Below are 14,536 nucleotides of genomic sequence, written 5' to 3' on the forward strand. Positions count from 1 at the left end.
TGATTTGTTTTGATGGCTTAAGAGATACCATGGAGTCTTTGATGCATAGTTTGCAAATTAACCACTGCCTCTTTGATTAAACACTAACGACACAGATGAGAGTTTTAATTAAATACGTGGCGTTCCTGAATGGATTGACTCGGATGCCGTGTCGTGTCTCGTGGACATTCATCAGAAGATGATTAGAAGGTCGTCTGAACAAATGAGGGAAAGAAATATGCTATAGCTTCGTACATGAGCTATTAGCTGCTACCCTGCCTTTGATATAAAGTTTGCAGATTGTGGCGATTAGTTGTCTTAACTTAGTTCTGTAGGTGTGACTCGTCTCTGTCTGATATTTATAGCATTATTAGGAATGGATCAAGGCTATAATACATTCATTTTATTAATTTGCTGAGGTTCACCACTCATCTCTTAACACTGTTGGCACACAAAACAAGCAATGCATTCTGTTTGCATGCATTTGTAATGAAAATGATTTCAAATTAGGATTAAACAGCAGGAGTATGAGTGTTTTTGGGAAGCCGCGCTAAAAATACGGAGCCTATTTTAGTCCCGTTATTCCCGCAGACCTCTCCATGACTCGGATGGCAGCTTTTAGCTTTCCGCTGCCTGGCTCCGGTTGAAAAGAGAGAATGAGTGAGAGGAAAAGAGAGAGGCATGACTCATTCACATTATCCTCTGAAGTGGAAATCCTGAAAACGTGTCTTACTCACACATAGGAAAACACACACACACACACACACACACACACACACACACACACAGAAGGGCAGGGGGGAGCCCAGGAGCCCATTTGGAGTGCCACCACGTGTGATGTGCTTTGAGAGGCACCCGGTCAGGGTGTGCAGCCTCCACGTCTCTCAGTTGAAGTCCGTGCATTCAAAAAATCGTGCACGACTCCCAGCAAGCGGGCAGATGGAGGGGTATTGCTGGTAATAAAGGTGTTCGCTCACCTTTCGGTGTCCAGGTTTATTCATAGAGGGTGTTGGATGGCTGAAGTAGCTCGTTTAATCTGTTTTTACCTCTTCTGGACTTGTTGATTCCAACTTGAATCAGAAAGCGTGCATCACTTAATCCACAATCATCCAGTCGTCTCGTATGCATTTTGTTTATACATGTTTAAATTGCCAAGAATATTGGCAAAATAAACGACAAATTTACATTGATGTTGACTTTTTCCCGTTCCGCAGCCTCCTGTGCTTGCCCATGTGGAATTGTTGGGTTTTTGACGATGAAAGGGAGTGGACTGTTTTAACACATTAGTGCCACATAAACGTACCAGTGCAAGGGCTCCAGTAATCTCAGAGGGGTGGTGTTCATGAATCTTTTATAGCTATCTGCATTCTTTAACCTTACAATGCTTTCATATCAGCTGCACAGTTAATAGAAAAGTTTTATCTACTGAAACATGGATTGTATCAATCTGATCGGAGTGCACTCAATAGGAGAAAGTTCCACAAACAACAAAAATAGGTGAGATATAATCTATTCACACGAGAGAAAGAAAGATTCAGATTTCAAGGCAGATCGAAACTGTAGGGAGCAATATTGGTGTCGTTGGGGTTGCTGGTGCTAAAACTGGTCTCTCTGCAGGCTTTAGGTTTCCAGGCTTTGACTCGAATCCTTCAAAGTCCTTCGAAATCCTCGAGATTGAAAGCGTAATGGGAAAGTGTGGCCCGTGCTTTCTTGCCCTCCCTGCCACCGAAGGTTAAATGGGGGCAAAGAGTAAACGTGGACTTGATTTGAATTCCTTGGGAGGTGGTGCACCTGCTGATTTACCCGCCCACATTAGCGACCCCACTTGTCCTCCGCTGCGCTCTGCTCCTTTCTCTGCAGACTCTTAGGTACCAGTTTGTCGTAGCCCTTATTCATTTCATTATTCAAAAGCCCAAATTAATGATAAGCTCATAACACTTTCATATCAGGCCATTTAATTTCCCCGCAGCCCTCCTCCCTCCTCTTTTGGGGGGGGACATAAATTCCTCACCGTCTTATTAATGTCCATCTGGGCTGCCGCTCAGTGGGTCGCTGAAACAGAGGACCGCCCAGTACATCACTCCCCACATACAATATTAGCTTCAGGCTTCTGCTTCTTCAAGCGGGAAATGAGGCCCTAAAAATTTGAGATGAAACCACTTCGTGCTTTGTTTTAGTGTCACATGTGATCTCAGGCCTTCATTCTCTCACTGTTTAGTCAACATGAATAGTTTATTCAGCATCCAGCAGTGATTATGCATTGCAATCTTCTTTGTTTGTCTCTATATAAATGTTTGAAACATTTCCACACAAAATGCTCAACTTAAACTATTTTATTGTTCACAATCAGTGAAAAAGCCTCTTCATGTTTTAGCTTCACTTAATTTGTGTTTCTACACTTTGCCCCCCCCAAAAAAAATTCACAGGAATTCTATAAACAACCTGTGTTGGTAACACCAGTCGTGGCCAACGCTGCACATAAATAATCATGTTATGTGTTTGGATGCCTTCACTGCCTGAGTGTCTCTAACCGCTTCCTCCTGTGTGTTTCTGCAGAAACCTGCTGGACCGGGACACTTTCTCCAAGTCAGACCCAAGTAAGACCCTCCACGTCTATTTTTTTTGCGCATGAGTGTTAACTTGAGAGGTTACAACTTCAGAAAACACGAAGAATAGTATAAATTATGTTCTTTAAGAATGAGAAATTCATAAGGGATTGAACAGAGATTCAGAGGAGTTTTGATTGTGAGTCAGTCTTGTGTGTGTTAAGTATTTTGTTTTTTTTGAGTGAGTCTGCTTTATCGCTGAATGTGTATGCTTGGCTCGTGGCAGCTCTGACTAATGCAACAACTCGGCTTTGGAGCTTCTTCCTATAGAACCAGTGGGAAAAAAAAAAACCCCAGTCTTCTGTTCTCACAGATTAAAAACAGCATAATACCGCTATCAGCTCCACAGCAGAGACACGAGGAGACTTTCATATTATGGAAAATGTGCATTATGCTTCTCCAAGAGTTCTATAATACAGCATAATATGTTACTAGAAAAGTAGCACAGATCTGTACTGTTCTCCAGCCTCCAAGTCTTTCATGAGCTGGAATGATACAACCCAGTAAAATGAAACAATGACTCGGATCCGCTCAAAAGGATCAGGAACTATATTTAAATATGGATTATTTTCGAAATCAAGCAACAGTATCCTAGGTAGGTGTACTCAGTTTGCATATTGCCTGCCTGTGACACGATGAGCTTTTATTCATTAAATGTACCACTAGCTTGGATTCATTCACGTGACTCTGGCATATTTAGCAAAACGATCCAACCAAAGTTGCAGATTAGCTGCTGAGAGGACCATCCGAAGTGACTTGAAGCTAATATCGTCATTCCTCATCTCGGCTAAAAGCCAATTTAACTGGCTGCCTCAAATTTAGGACATGTGCACGTGGGTGGCGGCGCTCGGGGAATGAGGGCGAGACGAGATCAAGGTTAAGATTCATGCCTAAAATAATTACATCGCCGTGATCACCAATCGTGTTTGTCATCTTTCGCCGTGCGGAGAGTAAAATAGTGACGTTGGAATGACCTTTAAAGCTCTGCTTCTTTAGTGATTTACCAATACACACACACGCGCACACAGAGGCGGAAAAACAGCATGTCAGCACATTTCCAGCTGCACGGGATAAAAATGACTCAAGGAAGTTATGAGGATGAGGACGATGATGACAGTGACGAGGATGAGGAGCAACCCTCGGCCTCAGCCGTACATCCAGAGTGGCACTTGCTTTGCTTTGATTTTGCTGAGCGCGGCGGCCTCGGTCTCCTGATAAGAATCGCCCTGACAGGAGAAAAAGAGAAGGAAGGTAACAGAAAAGAGGACGGGGAAAAAAAGATTATTAAACCGTCTGTCTTGTATGTGTCCTGCAAAGACAAAAATATAATAGAAATGTAAAAAGCAGTGATCCATACAAGGCCAATCCTGAATGTTCCTCAGTGCACTATGTCTCCTACCTGTTTACGCACGTTCATATATATATATATATATATATATATATATATATATATATATATATATATATATATATATATATATATATATATATATGCACTGCCGTCGCTTTTCTGGAGAGAACATCAAAGACCTTTGGAAATGAAGTATATGACAAGTGGACTCACTGATCCGCTCTCAGTTCCTGCAGCAGCTAATGGCCTGAAATGACGTCCCTCAACCTCCTAAGACAGAAAACAGAATGCATACATTCAGCTTCTCCAGTGCAACTATTAGATGCTTTGATGTTGTTTCGCTATTTTTAATTCGTACCTTTTTCTGCCACGTTAGTCATATTCTAATGGTACCTTGAAATGCCGTGACATTTCAGTCTGTTATTCGTTGATTTGCTCAGTGTCTTATAAAAGTGAGCTGCGTTACTCACCAAACAGCTTAGAAGTGTGATTATCAAGAGTCATTTTCATGCAAAAGACCATGAATTAAAAAATATATCACCGAAGCCTGAGGACAACGTGGTGGAGACTTGTTTGAATGGGTTATTATTCAAAACAGATAATGTTGTTTCTTTTCTGTTTCCTCTAGTTTGTGTCCTCTACACACAAGGCATGGGCAACAAGGAGTGGAGAGAGGTCAGTAACGAGCTTTTCAAGTTAGTCTCGTACCAAGATAACTAAATTAGTTTCTAAACGCACAAGTGGATCAAAAAACATCCTTAAGTGTCCAACTTTTAATACAATTTACTTATTGTGGGAATATGTTTTATAGAATAAAGCATGAATTTCACTCTGTGAGAATCAGCTGTTTCAATCTAAAATACAATGCTGTGATGTGCTTTGCCCAGCGTGTGCATCAAACAGCTTCAGCCACTCGGGAAATAGATTTCATCCCCTCCTGGGATAAACATAAATTGGTAGTCGTGGGAATGCCCCTGGCAAATCACACCCTCCACACGGTGCTATTTTCTGAGCGTCGGCACCTTTTTTCCTTTGTTCTCACTGGAACTGCAATGAATCGCACCTTTTTCCTTTTACTCATATGTTGAGGTAAGCCTCAACCATCACAGGGTCTTTTTTTTTTTTTTTCCCAAAGAGAGATTGGTTATTTGCACAATTGGCCACAACTCCAATTCTGAGCTCAAGCCAGGTCGAAGCTACAGACACCCACCCCCACAGCAGCAGCACTGCATTGGCTACACCGCGATCCTCTTCCACCCCAATGAATATTCATGGTTGCAAATGAGGGGGTGAATCTCACAGCCCCAATCACTCCCGGTTATTCATAGATCTGAGTAGCCCATCATCTGCCTGCATTATTAAACAGAACAAGTTAAATGCCACAGTGGGACCCACCTGGCCCCCACTGACTCCATACTGTAGCTGCTCCGCATAAACGTCACCCTAAAGCTGTACGTCATCCTCTTTCTCCTGAGGTAAAACATGTTGAAATCTGTTCATGTTGATCTCATCTGTTCAGCCTTTTAACTACCATTTCTGTGTTTCAGTTTGGAAGAACGGAGGTCATCGACAACACGCTAAACCCGGACTTTGTGCGGAAATTCATTTTGGATTACTTCTTTGAAGAGCGGCAAAACATCAGATTCGACTTGTGAGTAAAATCGACGCGACGTATTGTAATGATCATTTGCAGAAGTTGCCTTTTTGGCCAGTTTGTTACAGGATGGCTGCGCAGTGGAGCTCTGCTTCTCCAGTCTCAGATTGGGTTCTGTTCTGCTTAGACTTTACAGGTTTTGTTTTTTTTATTTTCCCCTGGCTCTCTGATTTCCTCCCTCGGTATAAGACCGCACTGCATGTATGTGTGAACATTAGTGTGAACCACCATCTTTCTAAAACGGCGCAGAAGATGGATTGAAAACATCTCTGTTCATTTTGAATTCGATGGGAGCAGCACGTCTCTAAAAAGCTGGGACGAGGCCAGTGGGCAGCTGAGCCTGTCTGAACTGTTCCTGTTTGCTGAGAGCAGCTTTTAAAAGCAACGCTGGCTTTGGCCGAGTGTTATTTTCACAGCTCGCGTTCAGCAGATTGTTGACCTGGTGCGTTTAGCGCCGCGTCCTTCCTTCATTCAACTCATCCAGTAAATGAGACGCGCAAGATACTTAACAGCTTCAGGAAATTTGTGTGAAAATTCTGATCGCGGTTTCATGCCTCACAAGCCATCATGTATTTAATAAGATGTTAAACTGGTTTTTGTAACGATAGCCTGATTATATTACATTATATAATATTGTGCATGCACTTCAATTGATTCTTGTGTCAGTAATTCTCTGAATTAGCACAACATATACGTTCATATGGACGCCCTTCATGCACTCGGAGCTCTTTCACGTTTACTACCAGGCAGCCTCTCAGCGAGGACGACGCTCTTCTCTTTGTTTTCTGATCACATTTCTGGCCGAGTTGCGCAGCGATTTCTGTGTCTTCATTCTATTAGACAGAGACTAATCATATTGTAATGTATTAAGTTTGGAGCCATGGTGACAGACCAACTGGGAGGTGAGAGTTACTCTCTGTGACGAGGATCTAGTGTGTCTGATGGATGTGAGTTTATCTGAGAAAGAACAAGGCAGAGGGGAAAAACGATTTGACAAGAGATAATGGATGATGTTTATAACATTTTCCCTGAGCCTCCTGGATCTCTGTGTGTTGTATCAGTTTTTACTCTGGTACTTTCCCCAGCATGTGTCTCTGAACGTGAGTGTTTTAGTGTCCCAGCTGGCGGCTCTGTCGCAGCACGTTCTCCTATGAATAAGTGAAGTGTCACCAGGCCATGAGGTGGGAAGACTCACAAACACAAAAGCAAAGCTGGCACAAGTGTCCATGTGTGCGCATTCCCCCATACTGCATGTGTGTGTGTTTGTGTGTGTGCTTTAACAGGTAGCCATAACAACCTGGAGTTGCAGGGGATGGTTGGTGTGATATAAGAAAAGACAGATCAGCTTCAAGGAGGGAAGCGTTTAACCTTTCTTATCTACTCTGCCCGCCATGTTGTGACCTGAGATTTGTTTTCACACCTAAATACATGAGCAACCAAAGTCACCACTTCATCTGCAGTGTACATATACGGAACATGAATTGTGTGTGTGTGTGTGTGTGTGTTACTTGACGTCACACAGACATAAAGGTTGTGTGAAGCCTTCTATAAAATTAGACTGTTCTGGAACATCAACATTCCTTCTCTGAAGACCGATAAAAACATTTCTGTGTGTGCACGTGCGTGCACGCACACTTGTGTGTTGCCTCAACGGTTGTTCATTTACCGAGGTGACTGCCACTAAATGAATGCATGACTCTGCCGGCCCTGTCTCCTGAGTGGTTTTCTGAATGGGACGCAGCATCGGAGGAACAAAACGGCACACTGGCTTTTTGTAGCTGTGTGTGTGCGCGCGCGTGTGTGTGCATGCGTCGTCCCGAGTCTCTTTGACTGTGTGCATCCGGGTGGGAGAAACCTGCATGTGACTTTCACTTCGATTTTGTGCGTCCCCTTTCGTCAGGAGCTGCAGAGAGCCGACACCATCAGCCTGCAGAGGAAATTTTAGTCACATGAATGAAGAATAAAGCAGCACACTCGCTGCATTTCACGCTCTTATTGGTTTGAAGTGATAATGTTGCAAATAAATATAAGTTTGCCTTTTAGAATCCGGATGATTTGACCTCTAATGCACACATGATCTCTTGTACAGTTTCCTGAACACTGTCAGGAAACTGCACTGCCCCGTTTTAGCGGTGGGTAATCTAACCTGAGCTGTGAAATGACCTCAGATTACTGGGTGAATGGCCGGTCTGATTGGCTCCCATTCTTCAGCACCGCGGGACAATTTCCTCTCTCAGCGTCTGTGATCTCCACCAGGAGCTTAGAGGCAAAATCGAGGAATAAAAGCTGTGTTGTTTGATGTTTCATGATAAATCCACTATTGTCCACCTGGTTCAGTTGTAACTATTTGTCTACCAAGTTGAACTATATAATCACACTTTGTACGACCGTAATATTCTCAATCGCCTGCCTCCAGCTCTGTTCTCATTTTTTTTGATCAACTCTAATACGTGGTGAGATTGTGAGTTTATATGCACTCATCTCATTCAGGCCGTGGATTCTTAGTTCTTCTTTGGAGACTGATCAGGCAGAGCATATGGCAGCTCCGACACCTGCATCACCCGGTTGGTTCGCCAAAACGCGTTGCACGGCGCATCATATGGTAACGTTATGTATGGAGGCGATACGCCCACATGCGGTATCCATGCATTCGGATCAGGTCAGGGATACATGTGCATTCATCCGATCACGTTTTCAGATTTTTAATCAGATCAGGTCCCTTATGTTCCATGTCGCAACAGCTACTGCGACTCCTCAGTAAATAGACTTATTGATTCATCCTCAACACGCTGAGCTCTTCTGTGGAGGAAAACTCGTAGCTCTAAGTAGCATTCTTATTATCACTCACAGTTTGAGACGTGCCCAAAAATAGGCCCCAAGATTTGTAGCAATTTAAGTCCCAAATTTAGTGCTACACTGCCCATCTTTCCCTCCTTTTTCAGAAAATCCTCTAAATATTCTCCATATGTTGGAACACGCGTTCTAAATAAAGACACAGAAGTGGGAGGATTTACTTATTCTCTCACTTTATTTCTCAGTTTGTGGGTGTCTTTCACATGTATAATCGCTTGTTCTCTAACGACCGCGCGTGTGACAAGCAGTTAGTCCATTTGTTGCCATCTTAATGGAGGATTCCTGTGAGCTTGCGATGCCTGAAAGTGTCATAATCAGAGCCTCCGCTGAGATTGTTGGTGACAAGCTGCTGGGGCCCATTACTAATTTACCCGGCCTGTAATCCCTGCAGCTCCCAGCTGAGTTCCCGCCAACCCCCCCCCCCCGCCCCCCCAATCTCTATCTGATGCACTTACCCTCACTTCTTTTTTTTTCCCTTATAGGTATGATGTTGACTCAAAGAGTGCCAACCTGTCCAAACACGTGAGTAATTGTCTTTTTGTTCTGGTGGAGGCGGATTGCATCGCATTTCTTTCTGCCTGAACGCATGTTTTGTTGACTCTATCTGATGTTTGTGCGAGCGCGATCGCCGTTCCTGCCGCCACCTCCCATTAGCCCCCGTTTCAGCCTCGCCAGAGTGATCTGGCCATGGCGACAAGTGCGAGAGCCCGAACGTTGATTACAAACAGCCCAACTTGGTCCTCCTTGGCAGCCAATCATGGCTGTCACCTGCACCCCGGGTCTTGGGAATTCAATTTCAAAAGATGCAGATGCAGCCTTATTTTTTTTTTCTGATGTTTCTTTTCCAGGCACTGAGTCAGAGAAGTGATTGTTAAATCTCTATTTACATGTTGGGGAAAAACTCGGCCGCGGCGCAGTATTTCGCCACGCACGATCTCACAAGAATGGAACAGGTGGCTCAGGAAGTGGGCTGTTTAAAGCGATAACTTTGATCCGCTCGGCCCTGTGCGCGTCTCCTGTAGCTGTGTGACCAACTGTAATCTTGTTTACACACACCTGTTTTTTGGCGAAATCAGCTTTACAGTGTTATCCGAGCCGGCGCTCGGGCTGCAGGTGTTGCTGTGGCAACAGGGAGCGCTCACCTGAACTGTCACTGCTTAATGCGAGCGACAATCAAAATGATAGAGGATGACGGGAAAACAAAGTGGGTATCAATAATACACAGCTCCCTTTTCTATTAAGTCTCTTATCGGATTGCTATAAATATATATTTATCGCCTCGGAGTCTGTAATAACCCCTATGAAATCACACACACTCACTTCTGGCCACCGTCTGGAAGCAGAGTGTTGCAACTGTTCATAATTTACTGAAATGTGTGTATTCTGTGTGGTGGTGGGGGGGGGGAGAAAAAAAAAAATCACATTCGACTTTTGTGTCCTTCATAACGATGTTGCAGACAGACACACACCGGCTCGTCTTGCTCTCTTCAGTGTCTCGTTCAACCGGTCTGCCCACATAGCATGTGACACACACACACACACACACACACAGTTATTATGTGTTTGGAAACACTTGGATTTAGTGGATCATGCAGTGGGAAAGATGAACATGTCTATTGTTAGTTTTGGGATTCCGATTATTGCCGTCGGATCCCAGCATCACTATCTTCCTTTGCACTGTATCAATTCCATCTGATGTAAAAATAAACATATTTCTACACATCTGTATGGAGCAAAGCAGCAGCAGGGGCCCTCCAGAGAGTTTTATGCCCTTTAATAGGTGAGTGGGACCTTAATGAGCACGAACTGCGTGCACTGCTGTTACAAAGAGTCCTAACTGGGGCTATTACAGTTTTGAGATTATAATGAGGCCATCAATTGAGCACAAACAAACAAATACTTCTTGACTAATACAGCTTCTGCAACGGGATTCTAACAAAGCAGCAGTCCCATTAAAGGGAAACAGGGACATTTGCTACTTTATGGGCATAATTACCAGTAAACAAGCTGACCTTATTTTATGCATATTTCAGGTGGGATCTCTGGAAAACGTGTAATATACAATATTAAGTGTTGCGATGATGGTTTAATCTCACTGTTATTTCATATTTGAGTTACCGTGCGTTTGTATACATGGCCGTCTTAATTCAGCTTGTGGATAGAATTATTTTAGAAATTTCAGGTAAAAAAAAACAAAAAAACACTATAGGTAGAAAATTAATGCAATATCAAAAATCCAAAATCATCAGTCACATTATTATCACATTACTTGTCAATACTGCACATGTCATGTTTATTTGATTTACAATCTCGCCTTAGAAACACATTTTGTTAAATCGTGCATGAACTTTTGGCTTGTTTAGTGCTAACTATGGCCAGAAAGTAGCCGATGTTTGTTAGAATCCCGTTGCTGAAGCTGTATTAGTAATGAAGTTGTGTTTATTTTGCTGCCTCATTATAACCTCATACCTATAATAGCTGGAGTTAGGACTCTTTGTGACAGCATTGCACACAGTTTGTGCTCATATTTCACCTCATTGGGGTCCCACTCACCTATTAAAGGGCAGAAAACTCTCTGGAAGGTTCCTGCTGCTGTTTTGCTCCATACAGATGTGTAATATTATGGTTCCTTACATCAGATTGAATAGATACAATGCAAGAAAAGAGCGGTATCATGTTGTTAAACACCATATTTAATCTGAAGAGTGTTCATCTACCGGCAATATTGCTTTGACCAACAGCCGGACTCACTTCTCCACACTTATACAATATTTAGTTCATAGCTACTTCATTTTAACTCTAATGTTTCTAAAGCTAGAAATGCAGTGTGCACAAAATACTGCAAAAAACAGGAACGGGGCTGTTTTTCAGATGACTATTCTCCTGTTTTGAGCTAAATGAGTGTAGAATCTTCCTCTTTCATCAGTGTCACGGAAGATCAAATGTTTGATGGCCAGACGTACCCGGTCATTTCCCACGTCTTCAGTTTTTGAAGATTCTGTTATAAAACAGTGATAGAAACATCATCAGACTCCGTGCTGACATGTATCGCTGAAAACCGGAGGAAGATGAAATGGGTTGTAGTTCGAAACGCTGCGGGTCAAATCCGAGTGAAGAGCCTCATTCCCTCCTTCCAGGATATTTCTCCCCGGAGCTCTCCATTCCTCTTGTGCTGTCTTTATCTCTTTCTCTCATCTCACCTTTCTCAATGTGGCTTCATCTCACCCTTTTTTTTTTCCTTTTAGTTCATTTCATTGCGTTCCGTCTCTTCTTTCATTTCCCTCTCGTCTGTCATTTCTCTCCCCCGGTGGGTCCCGACTCCCCCATCGCCCGCTTGCTTGAAATCAATAATCTCGTACATGAAGAGACGTGCATGTTGGCTTGGCGGCCGCCGGCTGCTCTCTCGGGTCTCTGGGGTGGGGGATGGTGGTGGAGGCCATTAGATGGTGTTTTAACACGGGAACTGTAGGCTTCGGGCACACCTGAGGACCGAGTGGGAGGAGAGCGAGCGGGGAGTGCAGAGTGACTCGCTCAGGAGGGCACAGCCGACGTCACTGAGCAAATTTACAGTAGCTCAATTCAAATGCAGAAATGTAGAGCAGATCACAGTATAGAACACAGAAAGACTTACTGATGAACCATCTTTCCTTCATGAAAAGAAACCCGATTAAAGTGCCAGGCATTTATTGGCCTCCCATTATCATGTGCGGAATTAATCTTAATGATCTTGATCAATAGTGAGATGCCAGAGTATCTTTTCACTGTCAATCAAACCCACTTTGTACTTTGTGCATTTCCGTGGAATGAGAGTAAGATCAATTTTAGCTCATTTGTTTGTTTGTTTTTAACAAACAAAAGCCACACCAATGTCACTAAATGGCACATGAAGTCAATTTAGAAATTGCCACAATTCACAAAAAAACTCTAAGAAGAGTAGGAGTAATACAGACGATAGTGCAGTAAATTATTATTGTAGCAGAGGAGGCGTTTCAATTTCCAAATAGGTTTTCATGCAAACATATATATCAAGTGCAACATTTGCACAGATAGACACAAAGCCCGATCTTCTCCTTCACATGAAAGCTTCTAAACTTGCTTAAATAATGCTCTTACTTCAAAAGCAGGAGATCTTAGCTGATCAGCACTCAATCAAAATGTACTTCTACTCTGCCAAATGCAAACTGTGTAGCTGAAAGTTAAGAGTTCACCTTCTTTTCACAGCTACCATGTGCTACTTATACTTACAAATACATTCATAACATAACTTTTTTCTTGGCTTCGATTCGATACAGGTAGGCAGTTTGCTTTGTTTGGGTTGGAAACAGCTTGGGTCTGTTGACTGTTTGGGGTTGATGTCTGGCATGTGAGGGATGTTTGAGGCACGTCTCACTGTTTTGATCACACAGACACGAGACGGTCAAGACGAATGCATCATTTTCAATTGAGCAGGAAACCAGTATTCAACAATTTAGTTGTCTTTAAAAACTGATTGATAGTCTATATATCTGGCTCGTCTCGTGCCCCTGAATGCGTCATCTGCTTTGGATCTCAGCCTTGCCCATCAAAAAGTTAATTTTTCAGCATCATTACTGGATGGTTCGACGCCCACACAACTATCTCGTTCGCATTAAATCTTTTTTTTTTTTTTTTCCATCCCATGCTGTTATATATTTAGCCATTAGTTGCACCAAGCCAATTCTCAGATGGACCTCATGCTGGCAACAGCCGCCGTTGCTAGGTGATTTGTGACTTTGCTGCGCCGCCTCTACATCCGAGACCCCGAGAAAATATCATCAGAACATTCTCTAATGTTGCTTCAGCGCGTGTCGCGGCCAAACAAATTAGTTTATGGCAAATAAAGTTGTCTGACGGCGGAGATGGGCATCTAGACGGGCAGATTCAAAGCCAGCGAGATGGATGGAGAGCCAGAATAAGACAAGAGGCTAATCAGTGAAGCAAAGCGAATCCATTATATTAGCGCTGCTTGGAGCTGCTCCAGTCAGATATTACACACGGTGTCCAAAAATGACAAATAGTTTGAAAGCCTGCGGTGGAAAAGAGCTGATTCTTTAATAGCTTCCATTCTTTTAGCCACAGAGATCTGACATGTTCGAGCTTTGCATCTCTTTGATTTTTTTTAAGGCCCCCATAAACCGATCCTCGTGTTTTAGCTCTGCGTACAGCAATTATGGATTCCGTATGTATTTCTTGTGTTGCTGCTGTTCTCTCCGTCTCTCTGCCTTTCTCTCACTGTTAGCTGTAAAGGTTCAATATGTGATGGCAGTTTAATTTACCGGTAGAGTGACAAGGGAGGAGGACGGGGCAGGTGTGAGGACTGGTGGGAGGAAGGCTCAGTCTACCTGCTAATATTATCCGTCAGTGGGGAACGCGGACGTGTTTGGAAAAGGCTGGGGCCTGAAGAGATCACCGAGCGCCTTGTTGCTTTACTGGCTGCGGCTGAGATTATGTCAGTTCGGTTTTCCTGGATTTCATTATGGGTCTGTGTTTTGTCAGTAATAAATCAAAAACTGTTTGAAGTGACCTCGCTCCTCTCTCTCTGCAGGATTTCCTGGGCCAGGCCTACTGTACTCTTGGAGAGGTGGTGGGATCGTTGGGCAGTCGAATGGAAAAACCCCTTGGGTGAGTGCATATGTACACAAATGTGCATTTATCGACAAATACAAAATGCTAAAATACCTGTTTTATATCCAAGGCACTTTTGCAAGGTCTGTGTCATTAAAAACTCCAATTCTCCAAAGACAAATCCTTACAAATCCTTAAGCAGTCAGTGTTTACATGTTGACATGCTCACAGGTGGGTTTTTTTTTTGTGGACAGTGGGCTGAACTGTGTTTCCCCAGATATAAGCGACCAGTGATTTTCAAGATCTTCGATGCATGACCTGCCCCCCCCCGTCCTATTTGAGACGGTAAATCCAGCCATCTTACTGCACTGCCAGCCGATTTTTTTTTTCAACAAGCAGCGTGAAAAGCCTTTAAATCCCGGAGCAAATCGTCGATATCCTCTGAGTCAATTTAACCTACAGTTACAGTCCAGTGGATAAAAAAGTTACATGGCGTCAGGAAGGGAGCTT

At 43.3% G+C, this 14,536-nt stretch overlaps 1 protein-coding gene across 2 annotated transcripts in view; it reads left to right on the forward strand.

Annotated features, from left to right (window-relative positions):
• Window positions 1-14,536, forward strand: part of LOC115403906 (copine-8) — a 75,671-nt gene that overhangs the window by 16,777 nt on the left and 44,358 nt on the right. For both annotated transcript variants that reach the window (XM_030112937.1, XM_030112936.1), the window contains exons 2-6: window positions 2,536-2,576; window positions 4,565-4,611; window positions 5,484-5,587; window positions 8,926-8,965; window positions 14,007-14,083. In XM_030112937.1, the coding sequence (XP_029968797.1) occupies window positions 2,536-2,576; window positions 4,565-4,611; window positions 5,484-5,587; window positions 8,926-8,965; window positions 14,007-14,083 (309 nt within the window). The remainder of the gene's footprint in view (window positions 1-2,535; window positions 2,577-4,564; window positions 4,612-5,483; window positions 5,588-8,925; window positions 8,966-14,006; window positions 14,084-14,536) is intronic.

The sequence above is a fragment of the Salarias fasciatus genome, chromosome 17, assembly GCF_902148845.1.
Source record: "Salarias fasciatus chromosome 17, fSalaFa1.1, whole genome shotgun sequence".
Taxonomy (NCBI): domain Eukaryota; kingdom Metazoa; phylum Chordata; class Actinopteri; order Blenniiformes; family Blenniidae; genus Salarias; species Salarias fasciatus.